The 26,642-nt window shown below is 41.0% G+C and overlaps 2 protein-coding genes across 2 annotated transcripts in view; one reads left to right on the forward strand and one right to left on the reverse strand.

Moving 5' to 3' along the window:
* The window catches only part of GTF2H1 (general transcription factor IIH subunit 1), a 31,287-nt gene extending 11,655 nt beyond the window's left edge, over positions 1–19,632 (reverse strand). The window contains exons 1-8 of the mRNA XM_065403172.1: positions 19,479–19,632; positions 17,236–17,428; positions 11,406–11,568; positions 10,416–10,509; positions 7,677–7,826; positions 6,012–6,091; positions 4,386–4,516; positions 1,698–1,785 (exon numbers count right to left, since the gene is read on the reverse strand). Of these exons, the coding sequence (XP_065259244.1) occupies positions 1,698–1,785; positions 4,386–4,516; positions 6,012–6,091; positions 7,677–7,826; positions 10,416–10,509; positions 11,406–11,568; positions 17,236–17,428; positions 19,479–19,632 (1,053 nt within the window). The remainder of the gene's footprint in view (positions 1–1,697; positions 1,786–4,385; positions 4,517–6,011; positions 6,092–7,676; positions 7,827–10,415; positions 10,510–11,405; positions 11,569–17,235; positions 17,429–19,478) is intronic.
* A 5,634-nt stretch (positions 19,633–25,266) lies between these two features.
* Positions 25,267–26,642, forward strand: part of HPS5 (HPS5 biogenesis of lysosomal organelles complex 2 subunit 2) — a 40,770-nt gene continuing 39,394 nt past the window's right edge. Inside the window, exon 1 of the mRNA XM_065403146.1 lies at positions 25,267–25,302. The gene's annotated coding sequence lies outside the window, so the exon portion shown is untranslated. The remainder of the gene's footprint in view (positions 25,303–26,642) is intronic.

Below are 26,642 nucleotides of genomic sequence, written 5' to 3' on the forward strand. Positions count from 1 at the left end.
GAAACTGGGCACCCAAAACTTAAGACACCCAATAACACTGGTCAGTTCTGAAAATGTAAGACAATTATAATTGGAGTCAATGCTTGTGTGAGGACGTCAGAATTGGGCTGAGTGTCTAAATGCATTGGAAGTTCCATGGTAACAAATCCTATCGTAAAATTTCTAATATTTATAAATTAAAGCACAGAAGCCAAGAAAAACTCAAATGTTTAAGAATTCCAAAATCACTGTCTTGTTATACAAATAATTTTTTAAATGGCATTTGAGAAATTTTAATAAAATCAGAAACTTGTCAAAGAACCTAGTGTCTGCCAGTTTTGAAGGAAGTCACAGTAAAACTCACTTGCTCTACGAATATATGAACAGGAAAAACATGACTGAAGCCATATTTAGGTAAATACTCTACTGAAATCCCACGTGCCGAGCTCCACGCCACCCTCCCTTTTTAAAAAAACATGTTCACACACTTGTTTTAGTACTAGTGGCCTTTACTACTTTTTCTGCAGATCCTGACCAGGATTTTTTTTTTTTTTATATAATCAGAGCCACCTCATTTAAAAAAAAAAAGCGCACACATACATAAACAACCCTTTTGTAGTCCATGTTTATGTGCATGTGTTACTTAATACAAGAGGAAGGAACAGGGTTAATGTTTTTAGTGCAGGAATTTAAACCTAGAGCTAGTGCAGATATGTAGCTAAATAAGGTGTTCATTTGTGGTAGAAAATATTAAGGAGCATTAACAGTAGTATACTTAAATATGATACAATGAAAATTAAATGAAAACTGCTTTGGAGATCTCTTGCTTTCTTCATCCATTAAGTGTAGAGAGATTTTCCTTTAGTCCTGTTCTGTTATTCATTCTCACTGAAAGCTGCACCATACAGTGAAGTCAGAGCTAGTGACTGCCCCAAAAGCTACAATGGGTATTTTCTAAAAACTATTTGCTACTTGTGTGGATTTCAAGTAATTTTTGGGGGCTAGGGGAAGTGTATGTGCAAAGGTTAAGTTAGTGGAGTTTCCCCCCCTTAGCTTTTTGGATTGCACTACACAGTCATTCAAAACATTTTATTTTCTTAGCAATTTTTACATAATTCCAGTAATCTAAGAGAAACACTATAGTTGCCTCATTTTTGTGCACCAATCATCAATCAAATCTGACACTCATTTTCAGTTGAGCACGATGATTCTGATGCAAGGTCAACCCTTTAAGTTGCAGTATCAAATTAGCATTCTGCTTACTAATAAGTAGTAAGTGTGCATTCCTTCCCCAATGTATTCAATATATTAATTCCATGCCGTGGTTGCAACTACTATTATCTTAATTCTTTGCCTGGATATTCTCCTAAAGGTACTCAGGCACTTACAGTGGTAATACATAAATATAACCACACACAATGAACAGAACATGCATTTTAAGATCCATTAGAAAGGTCTGGGGAAAAATGTCAATGTTCACTCAGTGAAAGAAAAAAAAAAAAATCAACAGGAAGATTGTATTATCAATTAAAGTTATTTGCATTTAAATAACTAAAGAGCTCTTTGTCAACAGCATGTTCATCTTAAGGCTGTTGTATTTAATTAATACTTTATAGTCATATCACTCTTCATACATTTAAGTAGATGATGCTTAATGTAGCTGTTTGCAGTACTATACTTCAACTGGAATTGCAGTGGCAAACTCACATTGTTCATACCTTTTTTATTGGTGGCTGAAAGAAATCTGAATCCCTGGAGTTTCCATCCATACTGCTGGTCTCACTGTAGTGATCATTTTGTGCTTCTCTTAAAATAAAAGACAGTATTAAAAGGAAGTGAACAATAAGGCATCTCGTGGGAGACTGACATTTAGACTGAGGACATGTAGTAGGTTAATCTGTTTCAAAATATGTTTAATTCCAAATTTATTTCTTTCAAAAAGGTCTGCACTTAAATGACTGACCTATGGGTGTCACTCTAAAAAGGGTCAGTATTTTGTTCATGACAGGCAATGGGGATAGGATTCCTCATCTCTGCACAAAGAAAAAAATAGTGTACTCCTGACAGACAGGGAGGTAACAGGACCATAGTGCAGTGAAGCAGTCCTCTTGCCAACTAAAACTTAAGTCACACACGTTGTGTGCTACTGTTAATGCAGTTACATCACATCATTCCCGTGCCAATGTTGGCACACAGGGTAATAACTACTCTGTCATTTGCTGCTGCTTCCCTCTGCTCTATGGTGTTGAGATCTACTGTTCTGTCTTTCCTGCTAAGGGTTTTTCTTAAGGTTTCTCTTGGACACCCTTGTTTCCTCATACCAGATGGTTTCTACTTAACATCTTCATGTGGGAGTCCATGTTAGTTTCCGGAGCACAGCTATTCCTTCTGATTCAGGTGGGGATGAGTGGCTGATTTCTCAAATCTTGTCACCTGTAAACAAATATTTCCAACCAAATGCCCAGGATCTGTCATAGGCACTTATTTTCAAAGGCGTCTAGTTTTCTGTCTAACATTTTGATGGATTTCCAGTTCTCGAGGCCATGTGTTAGCACTGAGATTATGTTTGAATTGAAAATTCTCAGTTTTGTTCTGGGTATCTTAGATTTCCATACATTAAGCTTAATAAATGCTCTGAATGCCTTTCCTATCCTTGATGTCACTTCCTTCTTGAGGTCTCTGTTGGCCATTATGGTGCTGCCCAGGTAGGTGAACTATTCTACTTTCTTGATGTTTTTGCCTTCAAAATGTGATGTTACTGTTTGATGTCTGGGTTTCCAGTATGTTTGTTTTAGCAGATGTCTGTTTTGAGTGCTGCTTGGCATGCTGTATTTGCCAGGTTGTCTTTGTTTGTAACTTTTCAGGGGTGTTGTTCAGTACAGCAATATTAGCAGCAGCAAAATCTAGGCTTTCTAGGCATTTGCCATCTATCCATGCTATTTTGTATTGCTAATACACTACTTTGTTATCCAGTCTATGACAATGCCAAAGAGCAGCAGTGATAAAATGCGGCCCTCATTTTGTGCCACTCTCCATGTTAAACCACTCTTGTCTGGTTGTTCCCCCTTAGAACACTTCCTATCTCTGTACATGGCCTTGATGATATTGACAACTTTAGCTGGGATGCAGTAGGACTGAAGAATATTCACGATGTATGTCTGTGCAGGTTGTCAAATGCCTTTTGAAAATCAATGAAATAGGTAAGGAGGGCAGCTTGCCATTTTATACATTCTTCTATGAGAGTACTTAGTACGAATATCTGCTCTACATAGGCTCTCTTGGGCCTCAATCCTGTTCTTCTCTAAGCTTTGCATCCACTGCCTCCATCATCGTCTGTAGTATCACACTGAAGAAGTCTTGCCCAACACCGCACTGCCACCTCCACACAAACTTGTCTGGAGTGTGGGAGTGCTGGGCATTCTACATTCCCAGTATGAGAGTTGCTATTCTCCCTCCAAATGGCACTTTGATCATGACCGCTGCTGTGCGCATACAAGAGGAAGTACTCCTACACAGAAGGACGGGAAAGTAAAGGTACTTTAACATCCAGTTTGTGCATTTTGTAGAAAGGAGGAATCTAAGTTTTGGGGGATGGAATGTTTCCTACCAGAAAGGCTTATTAAGGTACAGTGTTCTATTTAAATGAAAACACAAATACATCATATGAGCAAATATAGAAGCACTAAGGGGAAAAAATGTTCCTCCTAAAGAACAGATTGGATAAGTGGACTATAGTTGGGTGAGTTTTGCAGGACTCAGGTGGAGAAGGAATCCTTCCTGGGCTGCACAGCAGCTACTACTGCAACAGACTTGTAACAGCCACCTCGCCTCTCTAAGGTTTGGATCTGCATTAGTAGACACAGTTGCCCTGGCTCTTCTGTCCCCTCCTCCTGAACACTGCAGTATAAGAAGCCCCTACAGAGCTATGCTCAATGTGCAGGTGGTATGAACTGCATGTGAGGTCCTTGCATCCAACCAAGCTATCCCTCTGCATGGCAAAAACTGGACCAATTTCACTGCATTCATGGCCTTCTAGGCCTTAATTTAGGCTATAGTTTGGATGAGGTTGTCAAATATTCTCTAAGGTGCATCAGTCAAGGCACTTTTTTTTTTTTTTTATAAAACATGAAAAAAATCCAGAGATACAGAACAGACGACGAATATAGGAAGGTATTTTCCAGCCTGCAATATTTTACACCACCTCGTGCAAAAATAACGCGGCTTTAATTTTGGTGGTTGGCATGGCCTTATACATTGAAAGGAATTTTAAAAGTAAAAATGGAATCCACACGATCAGATTTGTGTTTAGATCATAATATTCCACAGGCTTCAAGATAACACTTGTAACGTTTTCAAGTTTGAGTTATTCGCCAGTTCTGAGAGCTTTTTCCTGTGCTGAAACTTACTGTTTTCTGAGCCCAGCTGCAAGGACCATGGCACTGTGATGATTAAAGCGTTTTATAATGGCAGCATTGCTACTCTCCTTTAAGGACTTTGAGGAGTTTGATGTGGATGGCACAGAGGAAACACCATAACCCTGCAAGTAAAGTAATTAACAGTTTGTTAGGTTATTCCAAACTAAATGCAGCATGAGGCACGGGTCACTTGCAGGTTTAAACTAATGTAAATGGTGGATTCTCTGTAACTTGAAGTCTTTAAGCCACGATTTGAGGTCTTCAGTAACTCAACCAGAGGTTAGGGGTCTATTACAGGAGTGGGTGGGTGAGGTTCTGTGGTCTGCAATGTGCAGGAGGTCAAACTAGATGTTCATGTTGGTCCCTTCTGTCCTTCAAGTCTATGAGTCTAAAAAGTGAGACCATTCCCTATTTTCCATTAGATCAGATATGTAGCAGTGATTCTGCATTTCCCATTTTCTGGGCTTTACTGAATGAACAGCACTGCAGTGTGGTCTAGAGGAATATACATAGTATTGGGAGTCCTCAGGGTCCTAATGCTGGCTCTATTGCTTACGTGCAGTGTGACCTCTTCACCTCTCCGCCTTAGTTTCCCCATTTGTACACTGGGCATAGTACTTCCCAACCTCAGAGGGATGTTGAGAGGATTAATGTTGGTTTTGCACTTTGAACATGTAAACCTCTGTATAAATGCTAATTCTTTATTTTCAAACTGTTAGCTGCAATTACCAAATTCTTATAGAAGTTTATAGAAATCCAGCATGCCAAGGACTATTAAGTTTTCAGTAGTAAACAAATGAATAGGAATGTCATTCACCAAATCAGTCATCTTGTTTTAAATTTTATTAAGTGCTCAGAGATACAGCTTATATCCCTGTAAAACAATATAAAGTTGTACTAATTTGCACTCTGATTTTAGCTACTAATTCTTCTTTTCTAACCATTAAGTCAATGGTATCTTTGGAGCTATCAAACATGTCTGATACTGTGTGTGGTGCAAACTATTTAATATTTTAAACTGATATGAAGAAATGTTGTTTTAACTTCATTTTAAGTAAATAAGTTCGACCAAAAATGTGGTAACTTTTATATTTATCTTCACTTTGAACTCAATCTTCTGTATTGTAGGATTCCTATTTACCAATGCCAGGTAGCCTCTAAATGGTAAGGATTAAATAAGGGGAGGTTTATTTTAAAATGAAAAAGCTGTACAAGAATGCTTCTAGAAGCAAAGTCAGATTTTATACCAGTGTGCTTAGGAAGCCAGGTGAGGTAATGCAGCGCCATAGGGAAAAAAATAATAATAATAAAAAAATAAAATTCATAGCACACAGACTGAGAATACAAGTTCTGATTCTCCATCCACCTACCCCAATGTATATCAGAAGTAACTCTATGCAGGTACACTGGTGTAGAACTGATGTGATTAGAATCAGACCCAGAACATCAACACAAAGAGGAGAAATTCAGTGACAAATTAGCATTGGGGCACCAGAAGTTGTTCAGTGGAAAGTTGTATTTTAGTATTGTTTGTGGTCCTTTTTCAAGCTAATAAGGTGATCCAGTTTTAAAAATGTAGAAACTCTTACATTTTTGTTTTACAGTCTCTGTACTTGCCTCATCTAACGATTTATCCTCCAAGGCCGTTAAATCTAGCAGTGGATTTTTCACCCCTTGAGACACCATTGTTTTTAACCCTATGAGAAAAACAAAAAACAAAAAACGTTTTCTTGCAAAGTAGTATCTAAACGAGAATATCTGTCGACACTCAGGGTTGATAAAGTGTAAGCCTCAAAGTTATCTGGACTTCAGTACCTTAATATGATTCCATAATTTTCTTACACAACATATAGTACTAAATTACTATTAGACACCAATATACGTGCAGGAAATTTATTTCTAAAACAGCACTCGTTGTTGCTAAACTTGAATTTGTAGTTTAAACAACCAACATTTAAGATATCTGGTACATTTTGGATTATATGGGTTTGCAGGAACCAGTGAACTTAACACTTACAGGTATCAAAAAACCAAGGCTGTATCTATTTTAGATCACAGGTATTTCTAAAAAGTACAATGATTTTTTTTTTAATCCTCTGAATGTTCCATGGTTGGGAAAAAGGGTAGTGTCAGAAGGTTTTGCATGTGTCCAAGAGCTATTATGTGCAGTAACTTTCAGCCCTTTACAGCATCTATCATTAAAGTCAGTCTTTTGCTCTGTATTTTTGAAAATTATTGCAGGAATTATTCTAACTAGTTCCAGATACTTCCTTGCGCTCCCCTCCCCCCCCAATTCTGAACATTTTCTAGTAATTCATCAATGGTACTGCCTTCAATATAGGCTATTATATTTAATTTTTAAGTAGATAGTGTAATATTAACTAGTGGTTAGAACAGGGAACTGGAAGCCATAACTCCTATGCTCTATTTCCAGTTCTGCCACTGTCTTGCTGTGTGATCTTGGGTAAAACAGTTAACCTTTCTATGCATCACTTCACCCATCTGATGATGATGTATGGCTTTTGTTTGTTTTTGCTTTGGGATTGTCAGATAAAGGACACTATCAGAATGAAAAGCATTCAATATTCAGGATCTAGTCTTCTCTCCATATATGTGTGTATCATTCATGGATTATACACATGCATCAAGAGAAGATGACATTTTCAGAATATAACTTTGAAGTCTTTCATCTCTAGGTCATTGTTTCAAATATGGCCCAGAACAGTGATGGTCAATAAAAGAAACCAATCTTTATCCACTTTCTAGAGAACTGATTTATCACAAAACCCACATCTGTTGCGAGTCTCAGCAGAGACATCACAGAATAAATAGTCACGTGAATAAAACTATGCCCTACTATCAGAGGTACGGTTAAGGCCCCTTGGTTGTACATTCTGAGGAAGCTTTCACTGACATTATTCATGCTGCATGAGTTGTGCAAAAAAGGAGTTTCTAGTGCTGGCATCTTTTAAGCACTAATTTGTTTCTAAGCATTTTAGTATGGCACCTGAAATGTCTTCCATAATCAGATACTGTAAATATATAAACATTCAGCCTGATCAACACTGTCCAAAGATTACATCATAGGTCTTGGCTCCTGACATCTTGCAGCATTTATCAAATAGCAGGACAAATATATTATTTTTAAAAATGAGAATGCTGGTTTTATCTGAATAATGTGGCTTTCAAAAAAACTTAGCCACAGTATACTGAAACTTCAAAATTAATTAAAAAAATAAAGCTAACACCACAATCACCTGTTGCAGAGAAAGAAAAGCTTACCTTTTTCATCCATTTTGGCACATTCAGCAAAGAGGTCTTTTGAGCCTGTATTTAGCCTATCTCGATGGAAGTAGTGAGACTGGAAAAATCGTGTCCAGAATTCTTTTTCTGTCATATTATGTGGAACATTTTCTGCATATTTCACTTTTACTGCAAACAAACCAAAGTGCTTATAAGCTATTTTGCAATTCAAGATACCGTTTTACCTGTCAGCGTGTGATGGAAAATGACCTAAGCTTATGTTGAATAAGCGTAAACACATGCAACTTATCCAAACTCCATATCTTTTTAGTATTATGCAACAAATGGAAGTTCTGTCATGCCCAACAATGCTTATAACGTATTGGAAACAAACACCAATAGCATATAAACTTTGAAAATGGTATAGCTGGGCACCTCTGGAAAATTTTAAATGTCAGAAGTCTAGTAATTTAAGAGGAATCCTTCCATATTGTTCCCAAGATGGACTGGTTCTTTTTCATCCAGGACTGAAAAAACTAATGTCAGTATCAGGGTCCAATCTAGCATTTGTAAATCTCTCATTAGAAAATTTTAGAGTAGTTAAAATAAATCCTTCAAATGGAGAGTGACACTTGGGCATGAACATTAACTCATGGCTTAAAGGCAAAGCAAACTGAATAATTCAAGAGTCTCTTTTCAACCTCAAGCCTTAAAATTAGGGCTGTCAAACGATTAAAAAAGTTAATCGCGATTAATTGCATGATTAAAAATATTAATCGCATGATTAATCGCACTCTTAAACAATAGAAGACTGTTTAAATCATTTTGGATATTTTCTATATTTTCAAATATATTGATTTCAATTACAACACAGAATACAAAGTGTACAGTGCTCACTTTATATTTTTTATTACAAATATTTGCACTGTAAAAAAAAAAGTAATTGTATTTTTCAATTCACCTAATACAAGTACTGTAATGCAATGTCTATCATGGATGTTGAACGTACAAATGTAGAATTATGTACAAAAAAATAACTGCATTCAAAAATAAAACAATGTAAAACTTTAGAGCCTACAAGTCCACTCAGTTCTATTTCTTGTTCAGCCAATCGCTCAGACAAACAAGTTTATTTACATTTGCAGGAGATAATGCTACCCGCTTCTTGTTTAGAATATCACCTGAAAGTGAGAACAGGTGTTCATATGGTACTGTTGTAGCCGGCATTGCAAGATATTTGTGTCAGATGCACGAAAGATTCATATGTCTCTTCATGCTTCAACCACCATTCCAGAGGACATGCGTCCATGCTGATAACGGGTTCTGCTCGATAACCATCCAAAGCAGTGAGGACCAATGCATGTTCATTTTCAACATCTGAGTCAAATGCCACCAGCAGAAGGTTGATTTTCTTTTTTGGTGGTTTGGGTTCTGTAATTTTCGCATCGAAGTGTTGCTCTTTTAAGACTTCTGAAAGCATGCTCCACACCTCGTCCGTCTCAGATTTTGGAAGGCACTTCAGATTCTTAACCCTTGGGTCGAATGCTGTAGCTATCTTTAGAAGTCTCACATTGGTACCTTCTTTGAGTTTTGTCAAATCTGCAGTGAAAGTGTTCTTAAAACGAACAACTTGTGCTGGGTCATTATCTGAGATTGCTATAACATGAAATATATGGCAGAATGCGAGTAAAACAGAACAGGAGACGTACAATTCTCCCCCAAAGAGTTCAGCCACATATTTATTTAATGCATTATTTTTTTAATGAGCATCATCAGCATGTCCTCTGGAATGGTGGCCAAAGCATGAAGGCACATATGAATGTTTAGCATATCTGGCATGTAAATACACCTCTACCCCGATATAACGCGACTCGATACAACACGAATTCTGATATAACACAGTAAAGCAGTGCTCCGGGGGGCGGGGCTGCGCACTCCAGCGGATCAAAGCAAGTTTGACAGAACGCGGTTTCACCTATAATGCAGTAAGATTTTTTGGCTCCCAAGGACAGCGTTATATCGAGGTAGAGATGTACCTTGCAATGCTGGCTACAAAAGCACCATGTGAATGCCTGTTCTCACTTTCCGGTGACATGGTAAATAAGAAGCAGGCAGCATTATCTCCCGTAAATGTAAACAAACTTGTTTGTTTTAGCAATTGGCTGAACAAGAAGTAGGACTGAGTGGACTTGTAGGCTCTACAGTTTTACATTTTGTTTTTGAGAGCAGTTATGTAACAAAACAATCTAATTTTGTAAGTGGCGCTTTCACGACAAAGAGATTGCACTATAGTACTTGTATGAAGTGAATTGAAAAATCGTTTGCCATTTTTACAGTGCAAATATTTGTAATAAAAACAAAGTGAGTACTGTCTACTTTGTATACTGTGTTGTAATTGAAATCAATATATTTGAAAATGTAGAAAAAATCCAAAAATATTTAATAAATTTCAAGTGGCATTCTATTGTTTAACAGTGCGATTAAACTGCGATTAACTGTGATTATTTTTAATCACGATTAATTTGAGTTAATCGCATGAGTTAACTGTGATTAATCAACAGCCCTACTTAAAATATTTCCAGACCCTACAAAAAAAACCAACACTGAAGTAAGACCATATAAGAAGTGCAGAAGAGAGTATGAGGGAATGTTTAGAAGCCCTGCACATTTTACCAACAGAAACAAGTGTAGGACTAACCTCTAGTCTTCTAATGATCAAACATAATAAAATCAACTTAGAGTGCTTTGTATCACATATGTATTGATTTTTCTGCCTACCTGCAGGATACGTCCTGAATATGGATTCAATAATATCTGAAGTTAAGTTATACCTCAGACCATTGCAACCATCCGTTTGAGGCCGAACATCAGCCTACGGGAATAATATAAGAATATTGTCAAACTGGGTAAAACCTTGTTATGTGTTGAGTTAAAACACTGTTAAAACTGATGTGTGAACCCACATTTAAGATAGCTGTAAGAGAATTAACCTATATAAACAAAAACAAGTAGCAGAGTGGATAGATTTTTTTTTTTTTTAAAGCCACAGTACCAAATGAAAAGCAGCTTTGATTGTCTTTTAAGGACACTAATTTATTTGCTCACAGCAAATGTCTTTCACTACAAAATTGTCTTTTCAGGTGGGAAGAATGATTTATCAATAAATATTAAAAGACTGAATACACATATATTTCTTGACTAAGAAAAGATTAAGGGGAGGGTGGATGATAGCCTACAAATATCTGAAGGTATAAAGAAAAAGGGCAGAGGAAGTATCATACAAGGAGTAAAAGAATTAAATCGAAGGGGAAAATTTAGGTTGGTTATCAGGAAAATCTTTTAGACGGAGGTATAGCAGAATATGGAATTGTAACAGGAAATAGACGAAACCTCCTTTCTCATGACGTTTATAAATAGACCAGACAGAACACTTTAGGGTATATGCAGAGAACAATCCTGCACTGACAAGGAGATTGGCTTAACTTCTGAGACTATGGAAAGATAATGAATACTCCTGTTTAAAAGTGGGGAATTTCACTTAAAAAAAACAAAACACCCCCCCCCCCCCCCCACACACACACATATTAAAGCTCAGGTCAGGGCTTTTTTTTTTTGTTTGTATTTCATTAGGTAGAAAAAGATTTCAAAGCAATTGTATTTAGGGTAAAATTTAAATTTTAATTTATCCACATTTTACAGAGCAAGTCTAGCCAAGAAATAAATGTTTTTGTTTTAAAATCCTTCCTACGTTATGTAGGTCAAACGTACCAGAAAAGCTGCAGAGATGCCCACATCCTGCTTACTAGGTGCCACAGAATTATCCACAGCGTTCAAGCTTAAACGGTTGGCCCAGAATTCTTCAGCACTAATTACTTGGCTCACAACGAGGTCTTTATAAAGCTGAAACAAAACAGGATCTTCTTGCAGCATTCTAGTAAAAGAATGTATTGAATAAAATTGAAACATTCCACACTAATTCATCAGGATTTCCATGTCAATAAGCCATATGGGTTCCTGAAGGGAACAGATCATAGTGAGGTAAGAAACGCACAGCATTGTCAAAGAAAAGTTATAATTAGTTGTACAAGTGAGATATTGAGGCCAATACTGCTATTCATATTGGCCAAAGTGGAGAGACTAAGGGTTTGTCTGCATGGGGACACTCAGGGAAGTAAAGAAAAATCAACTGAAGATGTGAAGTTCACAAGCATTAGTTTAAAAGGTATTAAACCCCTGTGTGGTCACTCATTCAGAAGTAAAATGGCCATAGTTCACTGTAGCTTAATCCTCACTTAAGAAGAGTCCACCCAGGTTTAACATGCTTTAATTTATGCACTTTAATTTCATATCTTTAGTTGATTCATCTTAACTTTTGTGAGTGCCCTTGTGTAGACAAGACGAGGGGTAGTTTTAATGGGGAAAAATGGTGATCCCTAGAAAGAAGATGGTGGCCACAAAAAGAAAAAGGTTACTTGCCTTACAGTAACTGGAGTTTGAAAGCTACTGTCAATCTACAGTCATTCTTGGTGCCCACGTGGTTGAGATTGGAGTCTTAGTCTTTTGGCCAGCACTGTCCAGTGGGGATGCACATGCACCCTGAGTGTCCTCATGCTCCTGTTCCAAGGATATAAAGGGCAGAGTATGCCCAACTGCCACTATTTCCTTCACCATCACCGAATCCAGACGTCCTAGGACTCCATAGTAGCAGGGAAGAAGGATGGGTCTCGGAATATATATGGAAAACACATTTCAAATAACTTTTTTTTTTCCTTAAGTGGCTGTCAATATATATTCCATTCTTGGTGACTCACAAGCAATGACCTGATGCAAGTAGGTAGGTGCCTGGAGTTTACATAAAGACTGCAGCACAGCATCAGATCTCAATGCTTCTACCCGGGAACAGGTTTACTAAAGTATGGATTGAACCACAAATAACTTCTTTTCAAGTGTCTGAAATAGGTATGCTTTGCCAGGAAGCTGTTGGGTATCTAAACTAGCTAATTTGTAACAAATCTTAATACAAACTGAAACACACATGGATAGCCTCTGGGCTGATGCTGCTCAACCTTTCATTCTCTCAGCAAATGCTGTAAATTGATTCAGAGAGGTCCTGAAGGATTTAGTCCTTTGCAAATAAATGGATAGAGCTCTGCAAATAAGTTAAGGTGTGCAGCCTAACCTTCCCCTGATTAATATGTGACTTAGGGAAGAATATTGGTAAGTGAATCATTTGGGCAAGAACTTGGGATGGGGTGTGAGTGATACCTTATCTCTAAGAAATATGGTATAGGGAGGTCCTGTCATAAGAACCTGTATTGCCCCAACTCTAATTAGCTGATGTAACTGCTACTAAAAAGGATGTTTTCATAGATAAGTCAAGCGAGGGGGAAGAGCATTAAGTACGCCACAACCACATTAAGGTCCTATGGACTGGGAGGTTTCCTTACTGATGGAAAAACATATATAAGGCCTTTAAGGAATTTCACCACAAGGTAGTGGGAAAAAACTGTAGTTTTCAATGTGGGGCGGGGAAGGTGTAATAAGCAGAAGGGGCTACGAGGCGCACTCTAACAGAGCTAATCAACAGTCCCAAACTCTTTAGAGTAAGCAAGCAATCCAAAACAGGAGGGACCCGGTTGTCAATAGGCTGTAATTTACATTGTTCACAGCAAATCCTGGATCTTTTCCATTTAGCAGCATAAGTTAGTCCTACTCTGGACTAACACATGTTCCTCAGATGTCCAGAATGATCTCGCTGTCTGACATCCACTCAGGAGCCAAGCAGTGATAGAGGGAGGCTGGATTTGGATGCGAGTTGTTCATGTTGTCTTGAAAGATTAAGTTTGATAGAAGAGGAAAGGTTTTCAGTGGATGAACTGATAACAGCATCAGCTCCAGGTACCAAAACTACCTTGGCCAGGTAGGAGCTATCATGATAACTGTGGCCGCATCCTATCTGCTATTCCTCAGCACCCTGGGAATCAGGGATTGGCTGGTAAGCATATATCATCCCTGGGGAATCAATGAATGAGGAGTGTGTTTAACAGAGATCCTGGAGCAGAAGCGGACATACTTCTTGCTCTTGTCTATTGTGAGCAGGTCTATTGAAGGATGATCCCACTCCTAGAAAATGCAGCAGACAATAGAATCCTTGATCATCCACTGGTGGTCTGATGAAAAATGTCTGCTCTAGCAGACCATTTGAGCATTCTGTAGACCTGGAAGATACTTGGTGCTACATGCACCAATTCCATAGCGAAACCACGTCCTTTTGCCATAATGGGGATGAATGGGCCCCTCCCTGCCTGTTTATATAAAACATAGCCATTGTGTTGTATTTCATAACTTGTTTAGTCAGTCCTTGAGTCAATGGTAGGAATGTGGACCAGGCTTTGCGAAGAGCTCGAGGCTCCAATATGTTTATATGTAGTAGAATCTCCTGATGATGGTCCAGGTATGCTCCCCAACCCTGAAAGGGACAGGGAGACGGAGTGGGCATAGTATGGAACTGTAGAGAATATCCAGCTATGAGTATCTCTGTTATCAGGTTCCACGACTCCTTGAAAAATTGAAGAAGATTCCCAATTGCATGTGTGTAGGGAGTGGCACAAGAAGGAAGGGTGTTGATCCTGTAGACTGATCAGAGCAACTCTCAACCAACCCACTGAAATAATCATTTAGATATAGACGGAGAATGGGATGAAGTCATAGCCAAGACAGAAGAGCTCCTTTTTTGAAAATGCTGCCTTGTTCTTGGAAGCTTTGAGGCTCTCTGGTGAAAGAAGGTACAGATGATGGTCTCTGTTTGGCATAAGTATGAGGTCTTCCCTATTTTGTCCAGGGGGGAGTCTGCCCTGCCTGAATTGGAGGCTGGGTGCATTGAATGGTCTAACAAAACAAAACAAAACAAAACAAACAAAGTAAGATGCATCTCCCAAATCTTTAAAGTCTTTTAGGCCACAATTAACTTAACTTGAGGGGACTGGACTAATGGGATCAGGCGATAGTAAGCTGAACATCTGGGCCTCATAAAAAGGCTTGAGAGAGAATAGTTGGAGAGGAAGCTGTGCCAGAGGCTACAGACAGCAAGAAACTCCTGGAGGGATAAGGAACCACAGGGAGCAAGTTAAGCTCCTATGGGAGGCCTTGAGCTACGAGTCTGCAAGAAGCAGGGAGGTCCTTGGAATGAGAGACACTGGGGGGGGAACCTACTATGAAAAGGACTCCAGGAAAAGCAGCCTAAAAAATCAGTGCTGTATTAGAAGGATTTAAAGTAGGGCTGTCAATTAATTACAGTTAATGCCTGTGATTAACTGAAAACAAAATTAATGTGTTAATCGCATATCTCTGGGAGGGGAAGGAGGCATCGGCCTTGGAGGGACCCTACAGTGCCCGGTTAGGTGCAGTAACCCAATCTGCCTCTGGAGGGCAGGAAGAGGAGAGGAGAGAAGAGGAAGTGGCTCCCCCCCAGCTCCGGTGGAGAGGAAGGGATCCTGACCCCACTGTGCCCCACTGCCCGCAGCCGGCCCCTTGCTCTGGGGACCAACCTCCCCCCACACCCTATTGTCCTTGCCCAGCTCCTTGCTCCGGGGACTACTCCCTCCATGTTCCATTGCCCCCGACCGGCCCCTCACTCTGGGGGGTAACCCATAGAGAACAAAGGCCTGGTGAGCTCAGCCTCCCTGCACCAGTCTCTACAGCACTTGTATGAGATGAATTGAAATACTATTGCTTTTGTTTGTCTTTTTTGCAGCGCAAATTTGTAATCAAAAATAATAATATAAAGTGAGCATTGTACACTTTGTGTTGTAATTGAAATCAATATTTGAAAATGTACAAAACATCCTAAAATATTAAATAGAATACCATTTATTTAAACAGTGCGACTAAAACTATGATTAATTGCAATTAATTTGTTTAATAGCTTGACAGCCCTAATTTAAAGATGGCCCAGAAGGAGCTGAGAACAGAATCAAGAAGGTGGGCTGAAGAGTAACCCAAAAGGGGCAGAAGAATTGTTTGTCTGACCTTTTGGTTGGACCTTTGCTATCCAAGAGAGAGACTGAACTTTAAGTGTGACCAGGCCATAGCGCCAGGTTGCTTGAAGAAGATGACCGCTGCAGAACAGATCAGCCAACAAAAGGAAGTGCGGGACTGGAAGAACCCCTGCAATGTTGTGTACTGACATGAGGAGGAGCTCCGACAGCAACTTTCACCCAACGACAGACATGCACAGTGAGTGTTTGTCAGAGATATGAGCCTTTCCAAGACAAAAAGGAATCTGGGATGCCCATTGTTAACTGGAATTGCTGTCTGGCAAAAGGGACAATACTTAAAGCCATGTAATTTAATCCTCAGTACTGACAAGAACATCCTGATCAGAGGTTCTGGGGGAGGGAGGGAATCAAAATAAGGAAGGTAAAAATTTCCAAACTAATCAAATAACTATCCTAGCACTAATATAAATATAAATATATACATACACACACACAATTATCTATAAAGACTATGAAAAAGGTTGCATTGAGACCTGGACACTGAGGAGCTCCATTTTGCAGTTATGGATGGTCAGAAGGAACTGAGCAGCAGGGGGACCCACTCTGCCCTTCATGTCCTTGGTACAAGGACACTCAATGTGCATGTGCAGCCCCAAAGGACAATGCTGGCCAAAAAAGACTCCAGTCCAAGCACACGCTCAGCAAGCAGAATATGGACAAGAACTCAAATAGCTTATGTTTTGTTTTGTTGTAGGCAGTGTATTTATTGCACTTCACATGTTAAGTCAAGACAGTTAAGAATTTCCTACTCAGTCTCAAACGTTACCTATCAGAAATTCCAATCTAGAAATACAACAGAAGTAGACAGAAATCAGAGTTTGAGAGGTTATTTAGAAATGGGGAGTTTAAAAAAAAAAGCCTAATTACTAATGAAATAGCAAATTCTAGCCTGCAAACCCTCCATCATGTCCTTTCTAAATGGATACCATGAGGAAAAATTCAAATTTTTTTTTTTAAAAACACAAAACTGGAGTGTGTTTGCCAATACTTCAAAATTATACAACTGTTCCTACTCTTTAAAAATACTGTAATATTTAATGAACTGTGCACTCAAGTCTTATTTCCACCCTGCTGAACACAAGTCTATTTAGAAAAATGGTATAGCTATGTTCAATTTAGGAAGGAAACTGATTGGAGTATTTGTAGTCCAGGGTTGGGGAGGAAATGCATAGATTCCAATGCATCATTTATCTTGCTCTGCTTGTCTGCTAGAAGGAAGTAATTTCTAATCTCTCTCTCTCTCTCTCTGAAATCCATTGATCCTTATGAGGTAACAGGTTAGTCACAAAGCTTTTAACAAAATAAATGGCTTGCTTACATAAGTCCTGTAACATGAAAACATGAAATTCAGAGGAATTTTACCAGAATCTAAAGCCAACAGATTTTTACTACTGAAGTAGAACACAACAAGCACTCTTGTGCTACAGCAATATAGCTCAAGATCTGTTCACAAGTCACAAGCAACATTTATGTTGTTTTTAGAGAGGGGGAAATGACAGATTCCTTTTTGAAGATCTTCTCCCTCTCCCCTGCCACTTTACCTGTTCTTTTCCTCAAGTTCTTTATTTGCTTTCCTCTTGAATTTGGGTAACAGCTGCTGAAGAAGGTCCTTCACTGCATCTCGCTCCTTCACTGCTGTGCTTTCATTAGAGAAGTGGAAGTTGGTTGTGTCCCCTGCATGCAATACCAGCTGTAGCTGAATTTTAGCCTTTCCTTCAGGACTGATTTTCTGGCCTAGAATATATAAAGAACAGCAATTAGTGATATAAGTACATTTATGTAACAAACTTTCTCCCCAGAACATTCATTTATATGCTGTTGTCTGCATCATCCCATTAAATCCTGATATCCCACATTGGTGGCATTATAGCACATTTCTTCCAGCCCTGGAAGTGAAGCATGCAGCTGCCTCTACAAGTTAGCTTTAAAAGCTGCATCTCACTTTTCCCACTGCAACCAAAGACATCCTGAGAGGCCCAGATCCTGAGCTGCAGCAGAGTACTCCTTGGCCACCTTTGCTAGTTTTCTAGCAAAACTCAGAGCAGCCCTCAGGTCCCTCCAAGTTCCAGGGCCTAGCAATGGCCCCAAAGCGCTGCTTAGAGCAGATGGAGATCACTAAGTCATAAGGATGCCTGAGCCCTTCCTCCTTTCCCATAGCCACAGAGAAAAAGTAGATATAGGACCAACTATGGGAAATCTACACTGCCCATAGTGCATATCTACCTGCTTCTAAATGGAGGCATTGTCCTATTTGCACTGTTTCCCTAAAGCCAGCATAAACTGCCCTACCACACCTCAAGATCTGAGCCCACAAACAACAAAGGGAGCATCTTTCAGCTTCCTATGATTCTCTCTATGCCTACAGATGTAAAGGCTGGAATTTGAGAGAATGTTACTCCATTTACTCAATGTCTGCAAGAACTGATATCTCCCCCTCCAGTCTTCTAAACTACAATATGTAAATGCTATGATAGGCTCAATAGGTGGAGAGGATAATAGCTTCACACTACTTCTAGATATAAAATAGGTGAACAGACTTTCTAAATGGTTATTAAGCAGATATCTGTTAGCGAGCACTGCATTTTAGAGTTTTGACTCAGCATGATTAACAGCCACATATACCTTTTAAAAACGTTGTAACAATCCTATATGAATTTAGATAGCATATGTTCTAGGGCTACAGACAGAAAAAGATGTATGCAATTTGCAAGGGTTTGTGCTTTTGGTATTGAGTAAGGACAGACAGCACTAATCTGATGCAGGCACAGCACAAGCAGGCACTATAGAAACTCAGTTTTGACTTACAGCACACTACTATTTCAGTTGTGGGTGTTTATTGAACAAGATTACTAGTCAAGCCAAACTGTCAAGTAATTTTGGAGGACACGGATGATATGAATGAACATATTTTCAGCTGTGACCCCACAATATATCATATTCTAATCTAGATTTCCAAAGATGAGAGGCTAGTATAATAAACCATCACACCACATAACTCTATCAAACTTTAATCAATTTACATCTCACTGTGAGCTGGGTTTTTATAGAATAGACTGTCGCAGAGCTAGATGCACATCCTAATTAGCCGAAAATAGGTTAGGTCAGGGGTCGGCAACCTTTCAGAAGTGGTGTGCCAAGTCTTCATTTATTCACTCTAATTTAAGGTTTCGCATGCCAGTAATACATTTTAATGTTTTTAGAAGGTCTCTTTCTATAAGTCTATAATATATAACTAAATTATTGTTGTATATAAAGTAAACAAGGTTTTTAAAATGTTTAAGAAGCTTCATTTAAAATTAAATTAAAATGCAGAGCCCCCCGGACCTGTGGCCAGGACCTGGGCAGTGAGAGTGCCACTGAAAATCAGCTCGCGTGCCGCCTTTGGCTCGCGTGCCATAGGTTGCCTACCCCTGGGTTAGGTAGTTTCCTCTTAGACCCCATAAATCCTGTATCCCCCAAAACAAGACATATGGCCTAGGTGATTTTCCATTAGACTACAATACATATTTCTGCTTCCAAGCTATTGCAGAGATTGTTAGCACAGTGGGAAAACGAAAGAAATATTTAAGAAATTTGGGATCTATATTAAAAACACCTGAAAAACTTTTGAATTGCAGCATCTTCTATGCCTGCAATTTACTCCTGGATCCACTCATGTTTGCCAGAAAGAATAATCTAATGAAATGACCAAATTGGCCAAATACATGTAAAATAAGGTTTGAGTCTTATTTAAATATTTACTGAGAATTTGCATACAAGAGCAATAGAAAGAGCTTTCACTTACATTTTATATCTGCATACATATGGCTGACTGTGAATCGGTCTTTGCCTTCAGGTGCCCATGCTATCCTTTCAGCCATAAGGTAGAGAGCCCCATCCTGTTTCTTTTGACGCACCTTCTTTACGATCAGTAACACTTCCTCAGATGATGTTGCCATGATGGCTATAAGGTGCTATTAAAAGCACATGGTACAGTTAGTTACTTAATTCAATAGCAATTAGTACAGTATTTCCATTGACAGATTTTTTCCAGTATTCCAACTTGTTTCAAGACTTCAAAACTTGCATTTGCACTTCAATATTTACATTCTGTAAACTAACAGCAGCATACAGTCATTGTCCAAGCCTTATCAGACAAACACTCTGAGCTCCACTTTATACATGCGGTCAAACTTTTTCGGATTAAATAAAATAGTCACATACAACTATAATAACCCACAGCCATATTATACTTAGATTTCTTTTCCAATCCTCCTTGTGCTCCAGCTACACCTACATTTCATCTAATTCCTATATTTTCTATTTCTCTTTTATGTTTCTTTACTGGTTTGTCAAGTTGTGAAGAGCGCTTATACCTCAGAGAGTGTGCACACTCCAAATCCCCGGTGGCATTTCATAGTGCTTTCCTTTTGTGATGGGAACTCTATTTGTTAAAACTACTTGGAAGGGGAGAGGGACGAAAGTATCGTAGACTTACAGGTTCTTGCAACTGTACCTCCCGAGTAAAACGATGAACTAATTACTTTCCCCTTCCTTCAGCACGATCCACTGATTACCATGCAAGACTCGAATGAGACTTCAGACACAATCATAATTTTAACTGGCCTATTTATTTTGTTCCAAAAATACTCAAGCTCTAATCTTGCAACCACAGAAAGATTGAGAGTTTTGTCATTGACATCAATAAGCCCTTCTGTAATTGGGAAGAAGGATAACGAGAGTGCCAATGTCTTTTTTCCTTTATAGTTTTCCCAATCTTAAATTTCTCAAGAGAACAGATAAATAGTAACATACAAATTTTACTATATTCCATCACTACAAATTTCACTCCTATCAGAATGACATGAAGTTTCCTTCCGTACTATATCCTTTAAATATTTCATTCCCATCCTACTCCTGCAGTTTTTTTTATTTGCCATGTACCTTACTGCCCCCGCCTCACTTTGCTACCAGTGTATCAAGTAGTTTTAGAGATCCTTTCAATACTTTGAATATGCACATTTACATTTTCTTATATTTTAATTGCCAAGATCTACATCAATACTTAAAATATTATACAGATGTTCTTTTAAACACGTATTAAGAATAGGTATCAGAAATCTCTCTCTCTCTATATATATATCCATTTATACTTACTTATGGATATGTTTTTTACCTGGATTTTAAATTCTGTACAACTTTGAAAATAAAAATCTGATTGTTTTAAACTTGAACATCTATATGGATAATTAGTAAGGACCAGCACTCTGCTCAGTGAAAATGTTACAAGCTGAGCAATCAGACAAGTGTGTTAAGTACGATATTTGAGAGAAGATGTTTAGTAGTAAGATGTATTTGCACTTAGGTTTTGATCCAGAACCAGATCAACAGGTTTGCTATTGACTTTAACGCTGCAGTATTGGGCACGTATATGATTTCTGCCTGTTTGTGACAAAACTGTGGTAATCACTAGAATACTTAGAAAAACCAGTAACAGCTGATATTTTACCAACAAAGACTTAATGTTTCTGGCACAGTACTTTGCAGTATGCAGCTTCTGAATGCATAATATCCCACAAGTGGCTTGTTCCATTGTCTGGGAAACTGAATGCAGTACCTCCATGCTTTTCTGTTCTTTTTTGGTCATTGCTACTTCTTTTGCTTTTATGCCTCTGTTATAATTGCACTTTAAAGATGGCAGCTCTGACATAACTGTCTACAAATTACTCGCAAGTAGCAAACATTTATCCAAGATATGGGGGGGGGGGGGGGGGAGGGGAGGGGAGAACCCTGGAGTCCTCTTTAAACAGTGCATTAAGAATCAAAATATTTCACTAATCAGGGTTTAAAAAAATACTACAAACCTACTATCTAACAAGACAAAATGGCTCCACCAGTTAAGTTCTGAGGCAATACTAATACAAATACTAAAATAGAAATCCAACAGCTTCTCCTCTAATTGCTGGTGGGAGGGCTCTCTTTTGTATTCTGTCTAGATAATATGTGTCTATTGAACTGAATGAAAAAGACACTGTCTTCTCCATCATCTAAAGTTTTCTAGCTGCTGTGAGGGAGGAAAAGTTCCCCAATATCCATTCCCCCCAGACTCCATTTTTGGGGTGCACTTTCTATTGAATGTCTGCAGCAGCACTGTGAAAGTGACATGATTCATGACAGTGTCACTACTGCTCCCAGGGGTCTGAACTACAGTTGTCAAGCTGACAAGTTTTGTTAATTTTAATCTGCTGCTTCTTAGCAAAACTATAAATTAGCAGCAAAGGCATTGGAGTTGTCTAGTTGAAACTCAGGAAGATGGCTCTGTGTCAGTTTACACTTGTTTCAAATTTGAAAGATTACCTTTGCAACCATGAAGGCTAGAAACCCGGTTTTATTTAAAAGCTTAAATTCTGCAGAAATTGATGGCTTAGGGACCCCCAATCAAGACTGGTAAGAGGATTGTACATGCCATGTACTAAGCATTATGAAAATACAACTTGTTAGATACAGCTTTTAGCTATCTCTGACCGTAATTTATCTATGAAACATGAGGCTATGTTGTTGAACATTTGTGTTCTGCACCAGGACCTTTGAAATAACAAAATACAGGGGAGTCACATCTTACGTGGGGGTTAGGTTCTGAAGTCAGTGCGTAAGACGAAAATCGCGTATAGTCAAATGCTAATTGAGTAGAATGGCGGGCGGAATCGCCCGCACTACAGGTACAGTATTTAAATTGTTATTTTTTTCTTTTTTGTTTTGTTTTGCCGAGCGCATATAGTTAAAATCGTGTAAGTTAAATGCACCTATGATACGACTCCACTGTAGGTAATATTTCCAAAGAGCCTGTAGATAAATCAGTGGTTCCAACTTGTGGGTAGGACTCCATGGAGGAGGCACAAAACTTCTCCTGGGACTGAAACTTTCAGCTGTATATGACACTCATCCTGCAGCATAAGTGGTGGTTAAAAAAACCAAAAACAAAGGAAGACTGAGCTACAAGGGTTGTTTATTTCCCAACTCATTTGTGAATATTCCCCTTGAAACTGGGGAAGGAGGGATAAATGCAGGATGTGAAGAGCCCAGCAAAGATTGGACAGCAGTAGTGGGGAAAAGGATCCTCAACATACCCACTTCCATTTCCCTAGTTGGTGGATGAAGTCAGGCAGCAGAGACTAGCTAGCAGCTACTTTTAAGCCACCTGCCTGGCTTTTGTTTCTCTTTAATTAGCTCTCCCCTACCATTCCTGTTCTCTGCTCCTTCTAGAGTAGCCAAGTAACATAGTGGCAACCAGGGGATCTTATCCACTCCCCTCACACATGGATTGCTTTGGCAAGTGAGGTTTGGACAGAGAAGAGATGCCACTAATAGTCCTGATTTGGCTGACACAAAAATGGGTTTTGAAATGGTCCTAGGCTTCTGTGACAGGCAGACAAGAAAGGGTGCTCATCTGTCATTTTACTGTAAGGAAGGGTAGAGAGCTACAACTTTTCTGATTAGACAAGCAAGACAATAAGCTGAAGAACTCTGGAACTTGTGTTTTGGGCCTGTCTACACAACAAGTCTGGACCCCTGGTATGGTTAGAAGCATCTGTAGTCTAATGTAGTATTTTAGTTGCAGTAAGACTAGAAGAAACAACACATTACTTGCTTAATTGAGAGAGAAAACGAAGATGTGAATGCATGGCAGCTGCCACCTCTTCTTAAATCTAAAATGAAAGGAATACTGTAGTTTCCTGCCCTCTTTGGTACTTCTCACTATCTTGGATTTTATGGCAAGATAGCAATGCTGAAGGATGGACAATTATTGGTGACATTTCCATCTCTCCCCTTCCTTAACCTTTTGTCCCAGAACTTCATCTTATCCCTCCCTTTCCCAAGTTTCAGTGTCTCATGTATACATCAAACAGAAAAAGATCACCCAATCTGTTGATGCCATCTGTGCTCCTGCACAGTGGTGCTTTTATCAGCACTGACAGCGTAGTGTATTGAGTGGCAAACAGGCTCAACTGTGCTAGTAGCAGCACAGCACACTGAGACATGAGCAGAACCATGTCAGTCAAAACACATGGCAACAAGGTCTAAAATGGGATGCTGATTCTTAAAAAAAAATGGGGGGGGGGGGGGAGTGAGATAAGCCTCACAAATATTTACAGAACTGTAACTTAAACCTGATCCTACAAACTACTCCACACAAGCAGATTTTCACACCCACATGGGGCTCTGCAGAGATTCAGAAGTCCACCTGCATAAAGCAGCGTGCATGATCAAGGTATATATTTTAGCGAGGCACATGATTATCTGAGCTGGGTTCCAACCAGACCATCAGGCATCAAATCCTGATCATTACACAATGGCATTTTTTATCTTTAACAAAACACACGAACAGGACTTTGGTTTTACCTTATTTGGAAGGGCACCGTCAGCAGGGCAACATTCCCTCACGTTATGCACTGCTAGAGAGAGGAACATGTTCCTGCCACCACCACCGCACCTACACGCCCCTGGGTCCTCTCCCGCCCAGCTTGCCCTGTCATTCCCCCAACCCGGCTGCACTCCCTCCCCCACGCCCAAGCACACTGTGTATTAATAAATCCGCCTCTTCCCCTGTCCGCATCTCGCTCAGCAGTAGCGGCCAGCGCAGGACAAGCCGAGCTGCCCTCGCCCGGCGATGGGTGGGGAGCCCGGAGCAGCGGGGGCCGTTGTGCTCTCGGGCTGTCAACGCCGGCTCGCAGGGCTGGGTGCCTCGCTCCCCGCCAGGAGCCTGCACAGGGACCCCGGCCCGGCACACCCCCTCCCCCACAGACACGGGCCCCCGCCCGGGGAGCAGCCGCCGCCCCCGCAGTCCCAGCTCCCCCCTCCCCCGGAGACTCCGCCGAGCCCCTGGACACCGTCCAGACTCCTACCGTGCGGGCGGCTTCTCAGGCTCCAGGCCGCCGCTGGCTGCTGCCGCCGGGTGCGGGCGCGGCGGGATGAGGGGGCGGGTGGCGCTGGGCACTAAGTCCAGCCGCTGCCGGTGCCGCTACTAGGGGGGTCTCGCCGCCTCCGGGTCCATGGGGTGGCCAGGGAGCTGGGCAGCAAGGGCACGTGACCGGAACTAGCTAAAGTCCCGCGACGCACCGAGGGAGACCGGGTCACGTGACGGGGGAGACTGGTGTCGCCATGACACCTCCCGGTCACATGACAGGTTCTCCCCGCCACCACAACACTCCAAGATCACGTGATGGCTTCTCCCTCTCCCCCCTCCCGTCGCCATGACAGTGCGCGGAAGGGGGTGATGACGGGGTACCAACAACGCGGCCGCCACCGTCCGGTCCCTCCCATCCCGATCACCCGGCCCCGAAGACCGAGGAGTCCGGCTCCTTCCCTTTCGTTCCGCCTGTTAGGTCCCGTCTGTTCCGCTCCGGGGTACCGCAGCGCTGAGGGGGGGCGGGGACTTCCCTAGGCAACCGCCCGAGGGGGGAGGGGTGAAAAGAGCGTAGCCGTCACGTGATCTGGGGTTAGCTGTGTGCGTGTGACGCACTTTTTTGCGGGCGGGCGCGCGAGCTAACGTGTTTCTGGTGGCCTGGGGAAGGATCACGTGCCGTGGGGGCGGGGCCGGAGAAGCAGCTGGCGAGTTTGGCGTTCGGTGGGTGAGTGTCCGCGCGGGGAGCTGGGCAGGGGGCCAGGAGGCGGGTGGGGGGAGCCGCAGCAGCAGCGCTGGGGATCAAGCAAGGTGCAGTGGGCGGGTCCCATCCGTTTTCTGTCCTCCCCTCTCCTGTCCCGGTGCCGAGATGTGACTGACGCCCAGCTCCCCTGCCTGGGCAGTGCTGGCTCTCGCAGGGGCTGCCGTGTTCCCTGGCAGCCTCCCCTGGCATCCCCTGGGTGCCACAGCTGACACGCCAGCAAACCCCAGCGGGCGAGAGCCACCCTCTGCAGACTGGGAGCCTGAACTTTGTAATAGCTTCTCGGTTTCCCGTCCTGGCGGCTCTGCGTTAGGGTGACCAGATGTCCCGATTTTATAGGGACAGTCCCGATATTTGAGGCTTTTTCTTATATAGGTTTCTATTACCCCCCACCCCCGTCCCGATGTTTCACAGTTGCTGTCTGGTCACCCTACGCGTTGTTGTTAGTATGAGTGGCAGCAGGGAGAGTCTCCCCAAGCAGCTCCTGGCCCTGTTGCCCAAAGTGCTTGCAATCTGAGCTTAAAGTGAACATAGAAATGGGTGAAACATACGCGCGGGGAAGAAGGTGACCCCGATGGACCTGAGTTTGCAGGCAGACAGCGCTAGTGGCACTGCTGCTCCCTTGGGAAAGCCATGGGCTGACTTGTAGTTAGGTTCCTGTGGCAGCAATGAAGGAACATGTATGTCAGTTTCAACTACAGCTTGAGGAAACTGTGGGTGGTAGACATGAGTACTGGAGGTATCCTCAGAGGGAAGAGGATCTACAAAAAAAGTTGGGGAGCTCCCCACCCGTTCCTCAGAAGAACCTGAAGGAGGGGATGAATGGCAAAGCCCCTTCCAACAGTTGTCAAAAGCTTATGGCAGATGGGAGAACAATTATCCTTTTCCAGGTGTGGGTGGTGTGATTTGTTCAATCTGCTACTGTATGTACTAGAGTGGGATTGGAGTATTTTGTTTATTAGGCCAAATCTCCCCTAAAACGTGTGAACAACAACAGATATCTTAGTCTGTAAACACTAGAGATGCTCCCCTCCATATCCTGGAACAGAGCCAAGAATTCCAGAAGTCCCAGTGTTTCTTTGCTGTCAGCAAATATCTTTGAAACTCGCTGTCAAAGTACGTGTCTTATCCTTCTAGTGGCCGGTCCTCAGTAAATAACAGTCTGCTGCTACTGCCAATTAAGTGGTAGAAGTCTGTGCTGCGGATCTAAAAATGCCCACCCTCCCAATGACGCTAATGACATGTAGCGTGTTCAGTATAAAAACTTAAGGTAAGTTATTTTTTAAAAAGCCTGTGAGGAAACTGCC

Source organism: Emys orbicularis, chromosome 4 (assembly GCF_028017835.1).
Source record: "Emys orbicularis isolate rEmyOrb1 chromosome 4, rEmyOrb1.hap1, whole genome shotgun sequence".
Classification (NCBI taxonomy): domain Eukaryota; kingdom Metazoa; phylum Chordata; order Testudines; family Emydidae; genus Emys; species Emys orbicularis.